The sequence below is a fragment of the Salmo trutta genome, chromosome 1 (genome assembly GCF_901001165.1).
Source record: "Salmo trutta chromosome 1, fSalTru1.1, whole genome shotgun sequence".
Classification (NCBI taxonomy): Eukaryota; Metazoa; Chordata; class Actinopteri; order Salmoniformes; family Salmonidae; genus Salmo; species Salmo trutta.
In genome coordinates this window covers 22,065,578-22,089,596 of record NC_042957.1, presented here as the reverse complement: position 1 = coordinate 22,089,596, position 24,019 = coordinate 22,065,578, and the positions used below count along the sequence as shown (strand labels likewise).

General features: G+C 43.7%; 2 protein-coding genes across 11 annotated transcripts in view; one reads left to right on the top strand and one right to left on the bottom strand.

Moving 5' to 3' along the window:
• nhsl1b (NHS-like 1b) overlaps positions 1-10,004 on the top strand; it is a 170,239-nt gene extending 160,235 nt beyond the window's left edge. For 9 of the 10 annotated variants that reach the window (XM_029745801.1, XM_029745760.1, XM_029745866.1 and 6 more), the window contains 2 exons: positions 402-525; positions 7,222-10,004. In XM_029745801.1, coding sequence (XP_029601661.1) covers positions 402-525; positions 7,222-7,882 — 785 coding nt within the window. In that variant the 3' untranslated portion in view covers positions 7,883-10,004. Of the gene's footprint in view, positions 1-401; positions 526-6,217; positions 6,304-7,221 lie in introns of all 10 variants that reach the window. The other variant, XM_029745901.1, reaches the window with a different exon arrangement.
• Positions 10,005-14,529: 4,525 nt separating this feature from the next.
• On the bottom strand, positions 14,530-23,257 carry hebp2 (heme binding protein 2). The gene is made up of 5 exons (XM_029745749.1): positions 23,102-23,257; positions 22,795-22,924; positions 22,425-22,560; positions 15,078-15,258; positions 14,530-14,886 (listed from the first exon to the last, which is right to left on the bottom strand). Exons 2-5 carry the CDS (start codon positions 22,870-22,872, stop codon positions 14,700-14,702), a joined length of 582 nt encoding a protein of 193 aa, XP_029601609.1. The 5' UTR covers positions 22,873-22,924; positions 23,102-23,257; the 3' UTR covers positions 14,530-14,699.
• Positions 23,258-24,019: the final 762 nt, after the last annotated feature.

Sequence of the window (24,019 nt, the reverse complement as noted above, 5' to 3'; positions counted from 1 at the left end):
CAGGAGGGGAGGGGAGAGGAGATGTGGGGAGGGAGGGGGAGAGCGTAACATGAGATCGCCTGCAGCGGCTCAGGCAGTCGAAGTGCAGACACGAGCGAGGGAGGAGGAGGAGGCGGAGAGAAGCTCAACTAGAAGAGAGAGAGCGGGAGAGAATGTAAGAAGCCAGTCACTCAGGTTACTGTTGCGGGATATCCGACCATCGGTTATGTGTGTGTGTTAGCTTGCTCCTCAGCTGCTGTCAATGTGACGTGTGTCCTGTCTGCATGTGTTTTCATTTACCAGGTGAAGTGTTTGACTATTGTAGGGCTGTGTAATGCTTGTATTTGTTCTTCAGTCAGTGTGTATGTGTTCTCTCATCAGCGTGTGTAACGTGTTTCTAATTTTGTGTGTGTGTCTCCTAGGTGAGGTGTTTGATTCAAGCAGCACTCCTGAGTCTTCACCGACCCCCAGGATCCACAGGCGGGGGGATATGGTGACCCCCACACGCCCCCGAACTACCGAGGACCTCTTCGCTGCCATCCACAGGTACGCAATGGCACGGTCTCCTCCTCTCGGTTCATCACTCAACTCTCCATTTATTTACTCCCCATACCCCTCTATCCTCCTCACCCAGCTCTCTCTGTCTCTGTCTCGCTCTCTCTCATATTCACAACACTCTCATCCCTCTCCTATCCTCCTCAACCACCACACTGCAATATAGCTTTCTCTTACTGCTCTTTCTATCTTTCTCTCTCTCTCTCTCTCTCTCTCTCTCTCTCTCTCTCTCTCTCTCTCTCTCTCTCTCTCTCTCTCTCTCGCATTGGTTAAATGCAGCATGACACTGATCCTAACCCCTGTACCTTCCCTTCATCTTGCCATTCTCCTCAGCCCATCAATCCTCTCTCTCTCATAAGTTTAGCCAGGCTGTCCTTTTTTTATAAACTCGGCATTGTTGGCAAAGAACCCATAATTAAGCATTTCACTGTTAGTCTACTCCTGTTGTTTATGAAGCTTGTGACAAATACAATACAATTTGATTTGTACTTTTGTCAGGCAGGTGTCTCTGGGTCTGGCAGCCAGGCAGTGGAGAGCTTTTCTCTGTAACGTGTCTGTTAGACAGAGACGGGCTCACTGGGAAGGGAAACCAGTAGTACTTAATGGGTGCTGTTGAAGGGATACTGGATGGTAGATGGTAGCTAGTATCTTCATTTAGCAATGCGCATGCCCCGCCTACCTGAGGATCTGTGTTTTTCAGTCATCTATTTCCTGTGTTTGAGGGGTGCAAACACACCCTGGTAATGGCTGAAATGGGTTTAATGGAATACATTGTCTTTCCGTTGCGTCTATAAGAACACTAAAGCTTCGTCAGGGATTTAACGCATTGTCTCGACACTTACAGTGCACTCGGAAAGTATTCAGACCCCTTGACTTTGTCCACATTTTGTGACGTTACAGCCTCATTCTAAAATGGATAAAACAACTTTTTTTCCTCCTCAATCTACACACAATACCCCATAATGACAAAGCAAAAACAGTTTTCTTTTTTAATGTTTGCAAATATATTAAAAATAAAAACTGATATCACATTTACATAAGTTTTCAGACCCTTTACTCAGTACTTTGTTGAAGCACCTTTGGCAGCGATTACAGCCTCAAGTCTTCTTTGCTATGACGCTACAAGCTTGGCACACCTGTATTTGGGGAGTTTCTCCCATTCTTCTCTACAGATCCTCTCAAGCTCTGTCAGGTTGGTTGGGGAGCGTCGCTGCACAGCTATTTTCAGGTCTCTCCAGAGATGTTAGATCGGGTTCAAGTCCGGGCTCTGGCTGGACCACTCAAGGACATTCAGGGACTTGTCCCAAAGCCACTCCTGCATTGTCTTGGCTGTGTGCTTAGGGTTGTTGTCCTGTTGGAAGGTGAACCTTCGCCCCAGTCTGAGGTCCTGAGCGCTCTGAAGCAGGTTTTCATCAAGGATCTCTCTGTACTTTGCTCTGTTAATCTTTCCCTTGATCCTGAATAGTCTCCCAGTCCCTGCCACTGAAAAACATCACCACAGCATGATGCTGCCACCACCATGCTTCACCACCATGCTTCACCGTAGGGATGATGCCAAGTTTCCCCCAGACGTGACGCTTTGCATTCAGGCCAAAGAGTTCAATCTTGGTTTGTTCAGACCAGAGAATCTTGTTTCTCATGGTCTGAGAGTCCTTTAGGTGCCTTTTGGCAAACTCCAAGCAGGCTGTCATGTGCTTTTTACTGAGGAGTGGCTTCCGTCTGGCCACTCTACCATAAAGGCCTGATTGGTGGAGTGCTTCAGAGATGGTTGTCCTTCTGGAAGGTTCTCCCATCTCCACAGAGAAACTCTAGAGCTCTGTCAGTGACCATCGGGTTATTGGTCACCTCCCTGACCAAGGCCCTTCTCCCTGATTGCTCAGTTTAGCCGGGCAGCCAGCTCTAAGAAGAGTCTTGGTGGTTCCAAACTTATTCCATTTAAGAATGATGGAGGCCACTGTGTTCTTGGGGAAATTTGTTGGTACCCTTCCCCAGATCTGTGCCTCAACACAATCCTGTCTTGGAGCTCTACGGATAATTCCTTCGACCTCATGGCTGGGTTTTTGCTCTGACATGCACTGTCAACTGTGGGACCTTATATTGACAGGTGTGTGCCTTTCCAGATCATGTCAAATCAATATAATTTACCACAGGAGGACTCCAAGTTGTAGAAACATCTCAAGGATGATCAATGGAAACAGCATGCACCTAAACTCAATTTCAAGTCTCAGCAAAAGGTTTGAATACTTATGTAAATAAGGTATTTCCATTTTTATTTTTCATAAATTTGCTAACATTTCTAAAAACCTGTTTTTGCTTTGTCATTATGGGGTATTGTGTTTAGATTGATGGGGATTATGTTTCTTTTAATCCATTTTAGAATAAGGCTGTAACGCAAGGGAGGGCAAAGTACGGCCCACGAGACATTAAAAAAATTATAAAGATAAAAATAATTATGTATACCTTTTTTCTCCCCAATTTCGTGGTTTCCAATTGGTAGTTAGTCTTGTCCCATCGCTGCAACTCCCGTACGGACTCGGGAGAGGCGAAGGTTGAGAGCCGTGCGTCCTCCGAAACACGACCCAGCCAAGCCACACTGCTTCTTGACACAATGCCCGCTTAACCCAGAAGCCAGACACACCAATGTGTCGGAAGAAACACAGTACACCTGGCGACCCTGTCAGCGTGCATGCACCTGGCCCGCCACAGGAGTCGCTAGAGCTCGATGGGACAATGAAATCTCGGCCTGCCGAACCCTCTCCTAACCCGGACGACGCTGGGCCAATTGTGCGCCGCCTCATGGGTCTCCCAGTCACTGCCAGCTGTGACACAGCCTGGAATCGAACCCGGGTCTGTAGTGACGCCTCAAGCACTGCGATGCAGTGCCTTAGACCGTTGCACCATTCGGGAGGCCCCCGCAAATGATTTTAACAAACAATTGGTCCCACCAAAAATGCGTCCCTCCGTTGAATTTCTAAATCACGATGTGGCCCTTGAGCCAAAACGTTTGCCCACCCCTGCTGTAACATAACAAAATGTGGAAAAGGGGAAGGGGTCTGAATACATTCCGAATGCACTGTATATCACAAGAAAGAGAACAAAGATAACTTTATTTTGATGGGTGTTAATTTTTGGTGGAATTGAAAAAAGTAATAATTTAATACAGTTGACATTTTTACAAATGAACTGGCTAAAATGAACACTCAGATTATAGTGATATTATGTCTGATCTTGCAAACAATATAAAGTATGTATAGATGGATGTAATCTAGAGCCAAGCGTGCTGATTTTTAATCCGAGGGTATCCTGCTATTGACACTTATTGAATTATGCAACAGAACTTGGCAACAACCGTAATCCATGAGTCAGTCTAGACAGTGCAGGTGAGTGCAGGAAGGCATAGAAAGAACACGTTTTTGGTGGTTTCAGCCCTTTATGTTAATATATTCATGTATGCATATGATTTTCTTTATTTTATCACAAAATATTTTTTAAATACTTTCTACCATTAGAAAATGTATATACACAGTGTACCAAACATTAAGAACACCTTCCTAATATTGAGTTGCACCCCCCCTTCTGTCCTCAGAACAGCCTTGATTCGTCAGGGCATGGACTCTACAAGGTGTCTAAAGCATTCCACAGGGATGCTGGCCCATGTTGACTCCAATGCTTCCCACAATTGTGTCAAGTTGGCTGGATTTCCATTGGGTGATGGACCATTCTTGATACACATGGAAACTGTTGAGCGTGGAAAAACCCAGCAGCGTTCCAGTTCTTGACACACTCAAACTGGTGCGCCTGGCACCTACTACCATACCCCGTTCAAAGGCACTTAAATATTTTGTCTTGCCCATTCACCCTCTGAATAGCACACAAACACAATCCATGTCTCAATTGTCTCAAGGCTTAAAAATTCTTCTTTAATCTGTCTCGTCCCCTTCATCTATACTGATTGAAGTGGATTTAACAGGTTACATCAATAACGGATCATATCTTTCACCTGGATTCACCTGGTCAGTCTATGTTATGGAAATAGCAGGTGTTCTTAATGTTTTGTGCACTCAGTGTATAAGTGCATTCTAAGATTTTTTTTTATTACATTTAACAATATATGTTATACCTGAATTCCCACCAAAATCCCTGAACTCCATTCATTAATTATCCGTGCCAGTAAAATGTTTTATGTGCTATAATTCAGTCATTATCTGATGGATTAAAACAATTCTAAACGCTTCGAGTATCTTCATCCAGTGCCCAACTGTTGCATTGTTTTTTAAAACCTTTTAACTATTTTATTTTGATGACTGTTGCTACTTGTTCTTAGTGAATGAAAAGCTGATGGTTCATTCATTATTGAGCTAGTTGAACCTAAATCAGAAGCCACATTCCTGATCTAGGTTAGAGGCTTCACTTAAGAGCTTTTCTGTCTCTCACTCTCTCTCTCTCGTACACTCTGCTCTTCCAGTCTGCATGTACTCTCTACGTTCTCACACATGTGCATGCGTTCAATGGAGCATACACACACATAATTTGCTCACGCAGCCAACCGGTGTGTGTGTGTCCTGGTCACGTGCAGCGGTATGATGGTCAGAGAGCTCCCGAGAATCACAGGATTTCATTTCAGGGGATTTTATTTCTACTGGCATTTATGTGTGTGTGCGTGTGCGTGTGTGTGTGTGTGTGCATTTGTGGGCTTTACTTTTCCTGGTGGATTTCTCCTAACTCTAATATCGTTGTGTGCTATATTAGAGGCAAAGACAAGTTAGGCCTTGTGAAGGAGGGAAGCCTACAGTGTGAATATGTAGACCTTAGGGCACCAGCTGTTACTGCTGACGAGAGGTAAACCTGGCACTGTTTGCCTTGTGCTCCCTCTACCCTCTCTACTCTACTCCTCTCTGCCTTCTCTCCCTCTCACTCACTCAGAAACTGATGAGAAATGGAGGGAGAGAATGATTAAAACCTGAATGGATTGTTATCACAACCACAGTCGAGGTAGGATGGTACTGGCTGGAGGGATTCTAACAATCAAACATTGTATAGAGCGAAAAAAAATCGATGCACCACTCAAAACCTGTGTGATGGTTGTGTGTTTGTATTTCTTCATACTTTGCATCAGTATTTCCCTTTTTCTCCATCTGTCTTTCTCTTATTCCCTTTGCTCTGTCTTTCTCTCTGACATTAACTTTCTCTGACCTTACCACCTTCGTTGTGTTTGTCCTTTATCTTTGTAGTTTGTGTGTCAATAGAACAGCATCAGTCCGGGGAGTTAGATGTGGTGTTGCCTGGTTAAATCAGGTGTGAGAGAGTGACGTTATGTAACCCTGCTGCTATAACCTATGGGCTAATGTACTGCTGGAGCTCTCATGGGACCCCACAGTGTTGAGGTTGTATTTGGGGCACAGCCGTCCCTCAAACATCCCAGCCTCAACTCACAGACTCCTATCCAGTCTTCTCTCATATCTGGATCTCTCTCCATCATGGAGTCCATATTACATCATGGATATATCATGCTTGTCTCTATTTCTTGTTCTCTGTTAAAGATAGTTGATTTACTTAAACCTCTCTGTCTTTGTACCTGATCTGAAGGATTAAATGTTGCATCTGTCTGCCTCATTCACCCTTCCTCTCCTATGTCATTAAATCCCTTTTGTCATGTCACTGTCTGTCCTCCACACTCTTCTAGCTCCACCTCTTCTTCTTCCTCCCTGGTGCAGCGGGGGAATGGAGAGTGAGCGTTTGAGCGCCACTTGCCTAGAGAGGTTTGGCGTGGCAAGTAGCCCATTACTGTAATTGGCCCGTCCTGTATCTTCCCTGCGGTAACGCTAGCGCTGGATTAGCGCCATAATCCCCAAGCAACCCCTGGACTCAGATTAATTATGCTGTTTTCCCCTGCGCTAATCTGATCTCCCCTGCTAGCCACGGCTTTAGCACAATGCTTATGACTAAGGAATGCATTTCTACTTTTGTGAGTCTATGGTAGGTTGACATGGTGGTGTGGAGGAGTTGAATGGCACCCCCTGCTGGCAAGGAGGCTGAACTGTCTTTAGATAATAATTTTAAAAAGCTCTGGGCACTTTTCCCAGTTAGTGTTGTTGATGAATTCCATTGTGCCACCTCTTAGCGTTCCCATAGATTTGCAATGTGTGCAGTTTTCACATTTGAATAAAATATTTAAAAGCACCAGCCCTCTCCTCCCCCGCTTCCCAGCCCCTGCGCCACTCACCCCCTCCATGTTAGATTATCCTCGCTGCTTCTAGGCTTCTGAAGCAATGCACCCTGGGATTGCTGGGGGCATTGTTGACATATGGTTGAATTGGGACACTGTTCAGAAGGGGTGTGTATGCTAACTGGCATGTCTTATTACAGGAAAGCTTTGTTTTAAAAATAAAAGTTAGTACTGATATTCCATCATTGGTTGAGCCATAGAGTGGTAGAGGCTGTTTCATTGAGTGTTGAGCTGAGTAGATGTGTTTGAAGAATTACTTCTGAGCTTTGGTCTGGACTGTCTCCAACCACGCGCTCCCTCTCTACCCCTCCACCCTCTGTATATGTCCTGTACCCGCTGTCCTCCTACCCAGCCTGCTCAATATCACTAACCCTGTTCTCCTATATATCCATCACTCCAACCTCAGCTTAATGTCTCTAACCAACCATGTCCCTAACCAGGCTCTCCTCCTCTACCCTTAGGTCCAAGCGGAAGGTCCTGGGTCGTAAGGAGTCTGAGGAGGACAAGCCGCAGGGCCACTCCCCCTGTCCGTCTCCCCCCGTCACCCCCACGGGCGCCTCCCCCAGCCTAGTATCCTCGCTGTCCATGGGCAGGCAGACGGGCTCCATTCAGCGCAACCTGCGTAAGTCTGCCACTAGCAGCGACACCTTCAAGGCTCTGCTCCTGAAGAAGGGAAGCCGCTCTGAGACCAGCTTCCGAATGTCGGCCGCCGACATGCTGCGTTGCACAGACCCGCGCTTCCAGAGGACGCGCTCCGAGTCCTCCCTGGACCCACCCTCCTCACCATCGTCGCCGACAACACCACACAGCCCTTGCGCTTCCCCAGGTCGCAGCAAGAGGGCGCCAGAGGAGTGGGCCCGCAACGAGGGCCTGTCTTACTCCTCCCCATCATCATCACTGAGCGGCATGAAGTACGGGCGATCACGCACGCCGCCCTCTGCTGCCAGCAGCAAGTACAACGCCCGCAACCGCATTCTGAGCAGCCCTATGACGGTCATCTGCGAGCGTGAGGGAGAGTTAGCTGAGAGCGCAGAGTACGGAGACGTCCCTGACAGCCAGCCCTGCCCCTTGCCCCTGCTCCAGGATTCCAACGTCACTTTAACTGAGGAGAGCAGTAGTTAGATAGAAGGAACCGCCCCCTGGATACAGGGACTTGAACTCACTCATGGTCGCCGGGGAGGGGGGAGGAGCCAATGATGGGCCTCCAGAGACTCATGTGCCCCCTGAGCCCCACCCCTGGATCCAACCACCCCTGGCTCCAGATCCTGTAGATTTTGGACCTGGTTCTGAGGAAGCGGACCTGACTGGCCCTCAGACCAACCGGACTGTTCTTAGTCTGAAGTGGAGACCGACTCAGCTGTAGCTTTTCAAGATTAATTTTCCTCAATCACATTTCTGCATTTCATTTTCATAACCCATTGTTTGTGTTACAAAAAAAGTAATCATTATCATTTTTTTCCAAAGACTGATTTTCCCGTTTTGTTTGTTTGCTCGTTTTAATAAAAAAATATTCCTGTTAGAGCTTCAGAGGTGCTGATTGTATTCAGGGTTGGTTCCTGTAGTTTTTAGGTTTCTCTAAGGTTAAGGGAAAAGCTAAGGTGATATGAAGGTATTGAAAAGTGACAAGTTGTTTTTATTTTGGCTGCAGTGGTGCCATTAGTTAGTCAGGCGGTGGAATGTGGAACTTGAAGGTGTGGTAGGGGCTGGCTTAAATGCAGTGTATTTCTATACCATTGCCTGTGGGTATGTATGGTAAAACAATATAGAACATGTGGCTAACAGAACAGTACACCAAATGGTTCCGGGACACAGCTCCAGCTTTGGTTCTTGTCAAGTTTTCTTTCTGCTCTTTGAAGTCTGTGGTTTGCAGGGGCTGGAACTTTCAGTGGTCAAGGGGAAGTGCAGAGGGCTCGTAACTGCCCCCTAAGGACAGGCAGGTGAAGAGACGCACATGGACAATGGCTAGGTCTATTCTACACAAGACACACAGCCAATATGATGGATTTAATATGGAGGTTTGGAAAACCTTGGATTTTTGGAATTTTTGTTTATAGATTTGCACTGTCCATATGTGTTTCCTTTTTCTTTGTTTGTGTAATTTTAAAACCATGTGTTTAGAATTGTTTTATCATTAAGCCTGTGTTTAGGTATCCTCCTTTTCCCTCACATGTTTGGAAATTAAGAATTAATCTTTAAAAAAAATCAAATGAAAAAATATTAACTATAAACTGTCATTTTTATTTGTGATCATTTTGGTTACCAAAGAGCTAAACAATTAAATGTAGCCTGCTGTTTATGCTAATATGGACACAATCTGAATCTGTGATTTGCCGTACTGGACCGGACCTATTGACCGAGGTCCAGTATTGTGGAGTTTGGTGAGATGACCTACTAGAACCTTCTAGGGCTTATTATTACCATCACACAGTTTACGTTTCTGCTAGGCTTCTCTCTCTTGCGCAGTTTTATATGGTTCTTTTTGTTTAAAAAAAGTTTAAGGAGTATTACTTATTTTCAAAGACTTTGTCATTTTTTTTAGTCTTTGTTGAAAGTAGTGTTTTCCTTTTGTAGACTATTTATTTTAAAATAGTGAGGTTGTGATGTGGTACTCCAACACCCAGCCAACCAGCAGTCAGGTACTCCAACACCCAGCCAACCAGCAGTCAGTACTCCAGCCCCAGACAACCAGCAGTCAGGTGGAGGTGAGGAAAGGTTTGGGGAGGGATTGGGAGGTGAGGAAAGGTTTGGGGCGGGGAGGGATCGGGAGGTGAGGAAACGTTTGGGGCGGGGAGGGATCGGGAGGTGCAGGAATAAGGGGAGAGCCTGGACCACAGTTCACGGGCTAGGTTTACAAAGCTAGAGCAAATATTGTAACATTTATAGTGGTATTAAAAACCTAAAGAGGTACAACAGTGGTTAACAAAAATATTCCACCCTGGTGCAAAAGCTCAGTAAATCTGACCTGATGTGTCATAGAGGAGGTGACAAGCGTGACTCTTCATACCCTCGTAGAGCCTGTAACAGCCCAGGTTTAATCACCTGTGACCAATGGGTCTCGCAGAGTTCATAAACTCCCATCATGAGCCGGACTGAGACGAGCTCTCAATCACGGCTGGGTCTGAAGTCTCAATCTCAGCTCGCTGAGGAAGGAGGAGAGGGATGAAATAAAGGTGGGGGAGATGGTGGAGGCAGGCAGGCTAACCTCTTGTGTATATGTCTGTGTAATAAAACATGTTGATATTTAGTGTCTCGTCTCTCTACCTCTGTGTGATTCACGACCATCTGCCAGCCCGCCGCCCAAATCACCGCCTCATTAGCACCGTTGCCATGGCACCCACTGTCGTCTGTCATCCGGAAAACTTCAGAGGCCATCACTTAGCCCCCACTTCCCTCCTCCAGGTCATCCCTTATGCCTCTCACCTCTGGACGTCCCGTTAGAACTCTGCGTCACCGGGTGTCACATATTCCACTGTTGTGCCATAACTGTGTGACATATAGTGACACTGCATAAATGTCACCTCTTCTAATATTCCATGAAGACAGAGACCGTGTTGGTTTCTATAATAGAGACCAAGTTATCTCCATGAAGACAGAGACCGTGTTGGTTTCTGTAATAGAGACCAAGTTATCTCCATAGGGACACTGGCTCGGCATGTCCACCAATCCACACGCTGCTATATGAAATGGTGCTATATAGAACAACAAAGCATTTTTAGTTGTAGCAGTGCACCCACTCTGACACATACACACATTATTGGGCTGACTGGTAGCCCGCACCACTTGAATATTTAACTGTGTTACTCCATCTCCCCTTTAATATTCCAGACAGCAGTCCCAACATTTCACTGTCACATCAATCAATGCGACGCCTCTCTCCCTCCCATCATCATTCCAGTGACATGCTGTGTTTTCCCTCTTTCCAATACTCAAGTGTCACTGCCCCATACAGACCCTAGTCAGCCAACCCATCTTCAGATATAAGATCATGGTACATTTCCTATTGACTTGGTAATGCTCTTCATTATAAAACCTTGACTCAACATCTTTACGTAGAAGTCTTGTTTTTTCCAATATGCACCATTTATTCAACGGTTCAATAATTCACTGTACAAAAGTCATTCAAAACTGGGTGGGAAGCAATTCCTTGTGCAATTAATATACTCAATGTATGGCATCAAATACAATTTGATTGAAACCAGTGGAAATATCTGAAGTCTCACAAAGCCACAAGGCATGGGACAGGTTTCTGACTAAGCAGCAGCAGACAATACAGCAGTGTCCTGCCCTGGTTCTGCTGACCGTCTGAACATGATATTGGGAACAATTCTCCTAAAAATAAAGATGAGTACGCATACACTGACCTGACTGAGAGGAGGATAGGAAAGAGAGATCAGGGGAGATAAAGGTATGCATGAAACAGGATTTTAGCTGGCTGTGAAGGGTCATGACCTTCAGTTTGTAAGACATACAGATTTGTTGTGTACCTAAGGATTTCAACCTCCAAAAGCACTGCTCTCAGGAACTAAAGCCCAAACACACACTACTCCATGAAAGTAGACATTTTAAATGTATTTTATCATGTTTTACATACATTGATTGTAAAATAGTACATAAGTTAAAACATTATACATCCACAATCATGAAATAGGGAAAAGTATTCCTTCTTTGAATAATTGTATATATCATAGTAAAGAATGTAACACAATATACACTGTGTACGAAACATAAACACCATCCTGAAATTGAGTTGCACCCCCTTTTGCCTCAATTTGTCAGGGCATGGACTCTACAAGGTGTCGAAAGAGTTCCGCAGGGATGTTGACTCCAATGCTTCCCACAGTTGTGTCAAGTTGGCTGGATGTCCTTTGGGTGGTGGACCATTCTTGAGACACACGGGAAACTGTTGAAGGTGAAAAACCCAGCAGCATTGCAGTTCTTGACAGAAACCGGTGCGCCTGACACCTACTACCATACCCTGTTCAAAGACGCTTAAATATTTTGTCTTTCCCATTCACCCTCATTGGCACACATACAATCCATTGTTTCAAGGCTTAAAAATCCTTCTTTAGCCTGTCTCCTCCCCTTCATCTAAACTGATTGAAGTGGATTTAACAGGTTACATCAATAAGGAATCATAGCTTTCACCAGATCAGAGACTGTTTTCTCTTCAACCGCACAGCAAGCTGTACCGGAGCGCCAAATCTAGGACCAAATGGCTCCTCAACAGTTTCTACCCCCAAGCTATAAGACTGCTGAACAATTAATAAAATCACCACCGGACAATTTACCTCAACCCCTCCCTTTTGTACACTGCTGCTACTCGCTGTTTATTATCTATGCATAGTCACTTCACCCCTACCTACTTGTACAAATTACCTCAACTAACCTGTACCCCAGCACACTGACTCAGTACCGGTGCCCCTGTATATAGCTTCATTATTGTTATTGTGTTACTTTTTATTTTAGTATACTTGGTAAATATTTTCTTAACTCTTCTTGAACTGCACTGCATGGTTAAGGGCTTGTAAGTCAGCATTTCACGGTAAGGTCTACACTTGTCGTATTTGGCGCATGTGACAAATAAAATTTGATTTGATCAGTCTGTCAAGGAAAGAGCAGGTGTTCCTAATGTTTTCTACACAGTGTATAATCAATTTTTCCATTGATCCGGCTTCTGTCCCTTTCACAACCTATTATCAGTTTACATCATAATATCCCAACAAATGTGTCATTTTTTTTTTGGGGGGGGGGACAAGATGCAGACACACATTACATTTTCACATCATCATTGAGACTATCACAGTAATCCATAGTTCAGCAATAGTCATACAACGCAGCCCACAGAGCTAAGCCACACTTCCAAATCCTCCGTAAAATGTATAGTTGCCGCCATTAATTAGCAGTTTGAATATGCAAGGCGTCTACAATGAAAAGTACAAAGTAAAAGAGCACAAAAGTTGAAAAGCTTAAAACAAAAGTTAAGTGAGTAAGGAATTCAGTGTCAAAGTTCTTCCCCGTACATTTCATTTTCTGAAGAAGTGCTAATGTTAGCTTATATGAGTGCTTGTCATGCCAGCATCTAACGGAATTGAGGTCAATTATTTTTTGAAGTCCCTTGTAGTATACAATGTAGTAGAAAGGAATGTCTCAAATAGCAGCTACAGTATATCATCAGTCCTTCAGTGACCTGAATATTAACAGTATCTAAAAAGCTCCTTGACATCTCTGTCTAAGTTTCTTTAAGTATCAATGGAAAGCTTATTACTGTACTATCATTATTACAAAAGGTCACAGACATTGCTTAGGCACTTGTGATTATTCTCCAAAAAGCTGCATATCTTTCTCTAATCATAGTGGGAATGGGTGCTATGCTGTTCAGTTCCTTACCTTCCTCCCCAATGTGTGCACCTGTTGACTCCCCCTCACGGATTGAAAATGAATAGACTGTTAAGATAGCTACACTACATTACCAAAAGTATGTGGACACCTGCTTGTCGATCATCTCATTCCAAAATCATGGGCATTAATAGAGTTGCTCCCGCCTTGCTGCTGTAACAGCCTCCACTCTTCTGGGAAGGATTTCCACTAGATGTTGGAACATTGCTGCGGCGACTTCCATTCAACCACAAGAGCATTCGTGAGGTCGGGCACTGATGTTGGGAGATTAGGCCTCACAGTGGGTATTCCAGTTCATCTCAAAGGTGTTCGATGGGGTTGAGGTCAGGGCTTTGTGCAGGCCAGTCAAGTTCTTCCACACCGATCTCAACAAACCATCTGTATGGACCTCATTTTGTTGCTGAAACAGGAATGGGCCTTCCCAAAACTGTTGCCACAAAGTTGGAAGCACAGAATTGTCTAGAATGTCATTGCTGTAGTGTTAAGATTTCCCTTCAATGGAACTAAGGGGTTTAGCCCAAACCATGAAAAACAGCCCCAGACCATTATTCCCCTCCACCAAACTTTACAGTTAGCACTATGCATTCAGGCAGGTAGCGTTCTCCTGGCATCCACCAAACCCAGATTATTCCGTTGGACCAGATGGTGAAGCGTGATTCATTACTCCAGAGAACACGTTTCCACTGCTCCAGTCCAATGGTGGTGAGCTTTACACCACTCCAACCGACGCTTGCCATTGCGCATGGTGATCTTAGGCTTGTGTGCGGCTGCTCGGCCACGGAAACCCATTTCATGAAGCTCCCGACAAACAGTTCTTGTGCTGACGTTACTTCCAGAGGTTGTTTAAGTGAGTCTTGCAACCGAGGACAGATGATTTTTACGCGCTACGTGCTTCAGCACTCGGGGGTCCCGTTCTGTGAGCTTGTGTTGCCCACCACTTCGCAGCTGAGCCATTGTTGCTCCTAGATGTTTCCACTTCACAATAACAGCACTTACAGTTGACCAGGGCAGCTCTAGCAGGGAAGAAATTTGACTAACTGACTTGGAAAGGTGGCATCCTATGACGGTGCCACATTGAAAGTCACTGAGCTCTTCAGTAAGGCCATTCTACTGCCAATGTTTGTCTATGTAGATTGCATGGCTGTGTGCTCGATTTTATACACCTGTCAGCACCGGGTGTAGCTGAAATAGCTGAATCCACTAATTTGAAGGGGTGTCCACATAGTTTTGTATATATAGCACAGGAGGTTGCTGGCACCTTAATTGGGGAGGATGGGCTCGTGGTAATGGCTGGAGCGGAATCGGTGGAATAGTTGCAAATACGTCAAACACATCATGGTTTCCATGTGTTTGATGCCATTCCAGTTGCTCTGTTCAACCCATTATTATGAGCCATCCTCCTCTCAGCAGCCTCCACTGATATAAAGTGTATCTGGTCGGAACTCCCTCTATACTAGCCCATGCCTACACCAATCCAATACTTCTAAATAAATGTGTGTTCAAGTGCATACTTCGGGAGAAAGGCAGGGACCCCTTTGAACCGTTACGATGGCTCTGTCTTCTGGAGGATCCAGACTTCATTTCTGCGGTTGACTAGTTTGAAGGGGCTGTCATAGCCACAGACGTAGTAGGGCATGTCCTTGTAGCGTGCCCCGTCCCTCTGGAGGCTCTCTAGCAGATTCAGAAGCTCCTCACGACTCTTCTGCATGTTGGTGAAACCCCCATACGTCCTGCATGGAAAGACAGGGAGCATGACGAAGGATATATTTTATGAGGGAAGGAAAGAAAGGATACTGGTGCCGTGGTCTATGGTCTACTACTCACAGATGTGTTCATGAACACTAACTGCTGGCCCTGTACTGCCTCACATTTCAAACGTCAGCAGGTACTATTGTGAGTGAAACCTGTATTGGTCCATTACCTGACAAACACAGTGAACGCCTTTCTGTTCTCCAGGAAGACTTCTGGGTTGCTGGGCATGGGCGGGTCGGCCTGGTGCTCCTCTGGGATGTAGAAGGACACTGTGAAGGTGGTCTCGCAGGCCGGGCCAGCCCCAGGGTCCACCAGACACGTCACTGGAGCTGTCATCTCCACGTTCTCCTCTGAGAGACACACACAAGCCAATTATAGATGGCCCGATACTCAATACATAACCAGGACCAGGCACAGGCAGTTAGGCTGTGGGTATGACAGACACACACACACACACACACACACACACAGTGACACAGATAGTGACTCCCTAAGTTTAAATACTGGCCATGTGTCCCTGACATATAGACATTATTAGATGGTAAGGATATCACATTTTCTAAACAGACACTAAAGCCACGACTGCCCACACAACACACCTGCCCTATGTACTTACTGCCCATATGTCACATGCCCTAAACATGATGCACAACACTCTCGTAAAAAATATATGTGCACCTGCTGTCACTTGAGACACACTTTGCCCTCTTTCGTTTGGCACTAGTTCCTGCTTCACTGTAGGGTTGTTTTAATATTGTTTTTGTTTTTTAAATGCCTACGTGATCTGTAAATACAGTACTTAAGCTCACAGAGCTGTGGGTCACATACATTGAGTGTACAAAACATTAGGAACACCTGCTCTTTCCATGATTGACTGACTACATTTTACATTTTAGTTATTTAGCAGACGCTCTTATCCAGAGCGACTTACAGTAGTGAATGCATACATTTCATACAATTTCATACATATCATACATTTCTTTTCTGTGCTGGCCCCCCGTGGGAATCGAACCCACAACCCTGGTGTTGTAAACACCATGCTCTACCAACTGAGCTACAGGGCTATGACTAGGTGAAAGCTATGATCTCTTATTGATCCACTTCAATCAGTGTCGATGAAGGGGAGGAGACAGTTTAAAGAATTATTTAAGCCTTGAACGGAGTATGGTTTGGACATACCTACTCATTCAAGGGTTTTTATTTTTACTAGTTTCTACATTGTGGAACATTAGTGAAGACATCAAAACTATAAAATAACAAGAATCATGTGGTAACCCCCAAAAAAAATTAAAATCAAAATATATTTTAAAATCAGAGATTCTTCAAAGTAGCCACCCTTTGCCTTGATGACAGCTTTGCACACTCTTGGCATTCTCTCAACCATCTTCATGAGGTAGTCACCTGGAATGCATTTCAAGTAACAGGTGTGCCTTATTAAAAGTTTATTTGTGGAATTTCTTTCCATCTAAATTGGGTTTGAGCCAATCAATTGTGTTGTGACAAAGTAGGGGTGGTATAGAGAAGATAAGGCAATTTGGTAAAACAAGTCCATATGGCAAGAACAGCTCAAATAAGCAAAGGGAAACGACAGTCCATTACTTTAAGACATGAAGGTCATTCAATCCGGAAAATGTCAAGAATTTTGAAAGTTTCTTCAAGTGCAGTCGCAAAAAACATTAAGGGCTATGATGAACCTGGCTCTCCTGAGGACCACCACAGGAAAGGAAGACCCAGAGTTACCTCTGCTGCAGAGGATAAGTTCATTAGAGTTGCCAGCCCAAATAAATGCTTCAGAGTTCAAGTAACAGACAACTCAACATCAACTGTTCAGAGGAGACTGTGTGAATCAGGCCGAGATGGTCGAATTGCTGCAAAGAAACCACTACTAAAAAGGACACGAATAAGAAAAAAATTAGACTTGCTTGGGCCAAGAAACATGAGCAATGGACATTGGACCGGTGGAAATCTGTCCAAATGTGAGATTTCTGGTTCCAACCGCCGTGTCTTTGTGAGACGCAGAGCAGGTGAACGGATGATGTCCACATGTGTGGTTCCCACCATGAAGCGAGGAGAAGGTGTGATGGTGCTTTGCTGGTGACACGTTCTATGATTTATTTCGAGTTCAAGGCACACTTAACCAGCATGGCTACCACAGCATTTTGCAGTGATACGCCATCCCATCTGGTTTGAGTTTACTGGGACTATCATTTGTTTTTCAACTGGGCAATGACCCAAAACACACCTCCAGGCTGTGTAAGGACTATTTGATCAAGGAGAGTGATGGAGTGCTGCATCAGATAACCTGGCCTTCACAATCACCGGACCTCAACCCAATTGAGATGGTTTGGGATGAGTTGGACTGCAGAGTGAAGGAAAAGCAGTCAACAAGTGCTCAGCATATGTGGGAACTCCTTCAAGACTGCTGGAAAAGCATTCCAGGTGAAGCTGGTTGAGAGAATGCCAAGAATGTGCAAAGCTGTCATCAGGGCAAAGGGTAGCTACTTTGAAGAATCTAAAATATATTTGTTTAACACTTTTTTGGTTACTACATGATTCCATGTGTTATTTCATAGTTTTGATGGCTTCACTATTATTCTACAATGTAGAAAATAGTAAACAAAGAAAAACCCTTGAATGAGTAGGTGTGTCCAAACCTTTGACTGGTACTGTATATGTTTTGTATCACTAAACTAGTGGCCAAATAACTTCTTAAAATTAAGCACATTAATCTGATTTATAACAGGTGTAGAGCCCAACTTGGGTTTTAAGTTCGAGGTAGATCATTTTCACCATAATAATGCACCTTTATAATAAAGCATTACATGCATAAATCGCATTTGTCGTCACTTATGAGAATGGTGCAAATGCAATCGGATATCAAATCACACACAGTACTTTTAAAACTCACCTCACTGTGATGATCAATTTTAAGAAATAAGTTAAACAGCAGGTTGAAACAGTGTAAACCAAATGGACAGCGCTTTCTAAGGGGATGATTCATTAAAAACACCCATATGTATATTAGAGTTTATGCATATGAGCCTAGGCCCAGGAAAAAAAAAAAGTATTAATATTATGATTGTGCAATTATACAATACATAGTCTACTGCATATTACGCACTGCAGAAAAACAAACTGATGTAAGATTTCTTTGATACATAATTGAGTGTGGACTGTATTATTATGCACACTAGATGGACTGGTTAGCTTACGCTACGCTCCAAACTACAGTTGAAGTCGGAGGTTTACATACACCTTAGCCAAATACATTTAAACCCAGTTTTTCACAATTCCTGACATTTAATCCTAGTAAAAATTCCCAGTCTTAGGTCAGTTAGGATCACCACATTATTTTAAGAATGTTAAATGTCAGAATAATAGTAGAGAGAATTATTTTCTTCAGCTTTTATTTCTTTCATCACATTCCCAGTGGGTCAGAAGTTTACATACACTCAATTAGTATTTGGTAACATTGCGTTAAACAATTTAAACTTGGGCCAAAGGTTTCGGGTAGCCTTCCACAAGCTTCCCACAATAAGTTGGATGAATTTTGGCCCATTCCTCCTGACAGAGCTGGTGTAACTGAGTCAGGTTTGTAGGCCTCCTTGCTCGCACACACTTTTCCAGTTCTGCCTACAAATTTCCTACTCCAATACCTTGACATTGTTGTCCTTAAGCCGTTTTGCCACAACTTTAGAAGTATGCTTGGGGTCATTGTTGTTTCAGTATGATATATTGGATAAAGTAATAAAGACAGACACCAATGTCTAGTTCAATAGCCTTGTTCATGCATTGTACAAATCCCTACACGCGGAGTCTGGGGAACAGTCTGACTAGTCGATTACCTATCAACTAGACTCCGTAACAATTGTCCATTTGGAAGACCCATTTGCGACCAAGCTTTAACTTCCTGATGTCTTGAGATGTTGCTTCAATATATAATTTTCCATCCTCATGATGCCATCTATTTTGTGAAGTGAACCAGTCCTCCTGCAGCAAAGCACCCCCACAACATGATGCTGCCACCCCCGTAATTCACGGTTGGGATGGTGTTCTTTGGCTTGCAAGCCTCCCCCTTTTTCCTCCAAACATAACGAAGGTCATTATGGCCAAACAGTTATTTTTGTTTCATCAGACCAGAGGACATTTCTCCAAAAAGTACGATCTTTGTCCCCATGTGCAGTTGCAAACCGTAGTCTGGCCTTTTTATGGCGGTTTTGGAGCAGTGGCTTCTTCCTTGCTGAGTGGCATTTCAGGTTATGTCGATATAGGACTCGTTTTACTGTGGCTATAGATACTTTTGTACCCGTTTCCTCCAACATCTTCACAAGGTCCTTTGCTGTTCTGGGATTGATTTGCACTTTTCGTACCAAAGTACGTTCATCTCTAGGAGGCAGAACGCGTGTCCTTCCTGAGCGGTATGACGGCTGCGTGGTCCCATGGTGTTTATACTTGCGTATTAATGTTTGTACAGATGGACGTGGTACCTTCAGGTGTTTGGAAATTGCTCCTAAGGATGAACCTGACTTGTAGAGGTCTACAATTTTCTCTCTGAGGTCTTGGCTGATTTCTTTTGATTTTCCCATTAGGTCAAGCAAAGAGGCACTGAGTTTGAAGGTAGGCCTTGAAATACATCCACAGTTACACATCCAATTGACTGAAATGATGTCAATTAGCCTATCAGAAGCTTCTAAAGCCATGACATAATTTTCTGATTAAAGGCACAGTCAACTTTGTGTGGAAACTTCTGACCCACTGGAATTGTGATAGATAATTCACTGTGTCTGTAAACAATTGTTGGAAAAATTACTTGTGTCATGCACATAGATGTCCTAAACCGACTTGCCAAAACTATAGTTTGTTAACAAGAAATTTGTGGAGTGGTTGAAAAACGAGTTTTAATGACTCCAACCTAAGTGTATGTAAACTTCCGACTTCAACTGTATACATATCCATGAGTCTGGGAGAGAACGTATAGCCCTAGACCATGCTGTTGATTCATTGATCGTGTAGGGCGGCTTACAGTTAGTCTACAATTAGTGAATTTGTATTTGATTTTGAACAGCCTAGTAATAGGGATTGTTTATGTATTTTCATAATTAATTGGGTGACACATTACCTTTAGCTATACAGAATTCCCTATTCGAGTCCATACAGAAGACATTTTCCCCCTGCCCATTTGATAACGGGCCATTCTAAATAAAAACTAATATGACATATCAGTAAAGACAAGATTAAATTGAGAATAGTCTGATGGGTGAAAATCAGTTGATGAGAGAACAGCTGTGCAGCCTGAGGCAAGGAACAGAGCGCAAGCTTTTTCTGCTTCTTTCTCAAATCATCAATAGCCTATACTCGCTCCATGCAGCCTATATTTGTTTTTTACATTTATTTAACTAGGCAAGTCAGTTAAGAACAAATTCTTATTTACAATGACGGCCTACACCGTCCCAATCCGGACGACGCTGGGCCAATTGTGTGCCGCCCTATGGGACTTCCAATCACGGCCGGTTGTGATACAGCCTGGATTCGAACCAGGCTGTATCTAGCACTGAGATGCAGTGCCTTAGACCGCTGCACCACTCAGGAGCCCATATATGATTAGATTTCTAAGACATTTTAAGATTTGTTTCATTCACAACTAAAGTTGCCAAATAACTCTAAAACTAGCATATAGGACCTGTTTCAAGTAATCATTTTTACGCTCAATATAGCCATGTCATATGCGCACTCGCTCAGTAATGGGGAAAAAAATAAATATCCTTTCATTTTTTTTTATAGCTAAGATCAATTATAATCTTCTTACTATAAACTCATAAAATAAATGCACAGGATTTATAAGCATATCTTGTCAGCTAAATTACCCAGCCTACAGCCGTTGGCATGGAGCATAGCCAGATACAGTAGGCCAACTGATATTCTGAAATATATTTTCTTCATATCATAATATTTCTTTAGACCTGACTACAATAAATAATGGATTTATTGTGATGGTGTATTATATATATATATAGATATATATATATATATGCATTAGCTATCTGAGCAGCTTACCGATCGCTGCAGCTGTACACAGCCCATCTGTAAATAGCCCATCCAACTACCTACCTCATCCCCATATTGTTTTTGTTTACTTTTTTTTGCACACCAGTATTTCTACTGGCACATCATCATCTGCACATCTATCACTCCAGTGTTAATTTGCTTAATTGTAATTACTTCGCTACTAGGGCCTATTTATTGCCTTACCTCCTTACGCCATTTGCACACACTGTATATAGATTTTTCTATTGTGTTAATGACTGTATGTTTGTTTATCCCATGTGTAACTGCGTTGTTTTTTTTATGTAGATGTTCCAAAAGGTACACATCAGCAGCTTGTATGTGTGGAAGCCTGGAGATGCTAAACGGATCAGTGGCTTGTATGTGTGGAAGCCTGGAGATGCTAAACGGATCAGTGGCTTGTATGTGTGGAAGTCTGGAGATGCTAAACGGATCAGTGGCTTGTATGTGTGGAGGCCTGGAGATGCTAAACGGATCAGTGGCTTGTATGTGTGGAGGCCTGGAGATGCTAAACGGATCAGTGGCTTGTATGTGTGGAAGCCTGGAGATGCTAAACGGATCAGTGGCTTGTATGTGTGGAGGCCTGGAGATGCTAAACGGATCAGTGGCTTGTATGTGTGGAAGCCTGGAGATGCTAAACGGATCAGTGGCTTGTATGTGTGGAGGCCTGGAGATGCTAAACGGATCTGTGGTTTGTATGTGTGGAGGCCTGGAGATGCTAAACGGATCAGTGGCTTGTATGTGTGGAGGCCTGGAGATGCTAAACGGATCAGTGGCTTGTATGTGTGGAGGCCTGGAGATGCTAAACGGATCAGTGGCTTGTATGTGTGGAAGCCTGGAGATGCTAAACGGATCAGTGGCTTGTATGTGTGGAAGCCTGGAGATGCTAAAGGTGTTCATGTTAATTAACGGTCAATTACCATGAGACCAGCAGTCTTTTGCATGACAATAACTGGCTGACAAAATGTAATTACTGCCACAGCCCTAGCCAGGCTCACCGGTTTGTGTCAAGAACTGCAATGCTGCAGAGTTTCACGCTCAACCGTTTCCAGTCCATATCAATAATGGTCCATCGCCCAAAGGACATCCAGCCAACTTGACACAATTGTGTGAAGCATTGGAATCAATATGGGCCAGTATCCCTGTGGAATGCTTTCGACACCTTATAGAGTCCATGCCCCGACAAATTGAGGCTGTTCTGAGGGCAAAATGGGTGCAACTCAATATTAGGAAGGTGTTCCTAATGTTTTGTACACTCAGTGTAAATTTATCCAAAGGGACTTGGTCATGCTTGCATATATATTACATATGGGTGGTCCTGGAAATCAAATTCACTATCCTCGCATTGCAAGCGCCATGCTTTACCAACTGAGCAATAGTTGAAGTGCCTGTAAGCATGTTTGTTTCTAAGAAGTTAGTAGCCTAACACCTACTGACTGGAAGTGTGACTCACTGGTGTGGTTGTTGCCCTGGATGTAGTTGAACAGGCGTTGGAACCCAGTGCTTATCGCAGCCTGCTGCTCCATACCAGTCAGAGTAGTGCTTACCCAGTTGGTTGTCTGATAGGTGCGGACCTCATAGTCAGAAGCCTGAACACACAATTGGAGGATAAAAATTACTAGGTGTGATTGAGCGTACACACACCAATAAAACGGACACAATTGGAGGATAAAAAGTACTAGGTGTGGTTGAGCGTACACACACACACACACACACACACACACACACACACACACACACACACAGTTGTTGTAAAATTGCACTTGTTCAATCAGAAAAGGTGTATCCATATCTAAGCTGACTGGGTACTAAGAACCACCAACCTTATTCTCCTCGTTAGGTGTAAACTTTGGATTCTGCAAATTAGTCGAAAAAAGAGCTTGCCCAATTGTTTTCAGCATTGTGGGAGGTTTCTGATCAGTCCTAAAGTCCTTCAATACTTGATATTCACAGCTAAAAAAAAAGGTAAAACTATGATAAGACAACTTCGCTGATCATACCACAAAACAACTGTAACTTAAATTCAATAATTCACAACCCGTTCCTAGATAGTCAATGTTCACAACAACAACTTGCCTCTCCCCACAACCATGTAGCTAGCGAGATAGAGTCTAAAACGACAGTCCTTACCTTTCCTCGAAACCACTGGTGTGTCAACGTCCTAGCTATGTATTTATCGTTTAACCTGGATAGAAATTACAAAGTGGTTAAAAGTTAGGTGTTTCATAACAGGGAGGGCGAGGTCATTGGGTTAGGTGTTTCATAACAAGAAGGGCGAGGTCATTGGGGGAGTGGTGGGTTTGTTGTTACAAAATCTCTTCGGTCACATGATATTTACGTAGAAACGACAGAAAAACGTGAATCCTGATTGGCTGCCCAGAGTTTTTGTAAGCGATAAAATACAATAAAGGACAAAACATGTTTATTCAAAGTTTGAACGTAACAAAAATACATGTAACAAATATTGAGGCTTCCAAACACTAAAATAAGTGCATGGTTTATAAGAAAGGCATTAAAAGCAAGCCCACACAATTATAACACATTTGTATAAGAAATATATACTGAACAAAAATGTAAACGTCAATGCAACATTTTCAAAAAAGTTACTGAGTTACAGTTCATATAAGGAAATCAATCAATTGAAATAAATTCATTAGGCCCTAATCTATGGATTTCACATGACTGGGCAGGGGCACAGCCATGGGTGGGCTTGGGAGGGCATAGGAGCCAGGCCCAGCCTATCAGAATTCGTTTTCCCCACAAAAGGGGTTTATTACAGACATAAAAAGTCCTCAGTTTCATCAGCTGTCCGGGTGGCTGGTCTCAGAAGATCCCGCAGGTGAAGAAGCCAGATGTGGACGTCCTCGACTGGCGTGGTTACACAAGGTCTGCGGTTGAGAGGCCGGCTGGACATACTGCTAAATTCTCTAAAACGATGTTGGTATAGAAATTAACATTAAATTCTCTGGCAACAGATCTGGTGGACATTCCTGCAGTCAGCATGCCAATTACACGCTCCCTCAAAACTTGAGACATCTGTGGCATTGT

Coding starts and splice junctions, on each gene's coding strand:
- hebp2 (XM_029745749.1), bottom strand. CDS start 22,872: ATGCTGAAAACAATTGGGCAAGCTCTTTTTTCGACTAATTTGCAGAAT. Junction 15,259..22,424: donor CCAGGGCAACAACCACACCA/GTGAGTCACACT, acceptor TGTGTCTCTCAG/AGGAGAACGTGGAGATGACA. Junction 14,887..15,077: donor GCGTTCACTGTGTTTGTCAG/GTAATGGACCAA, acceptor CTTTCCATGCAG/GACGTATGGGGGTTTCACCA.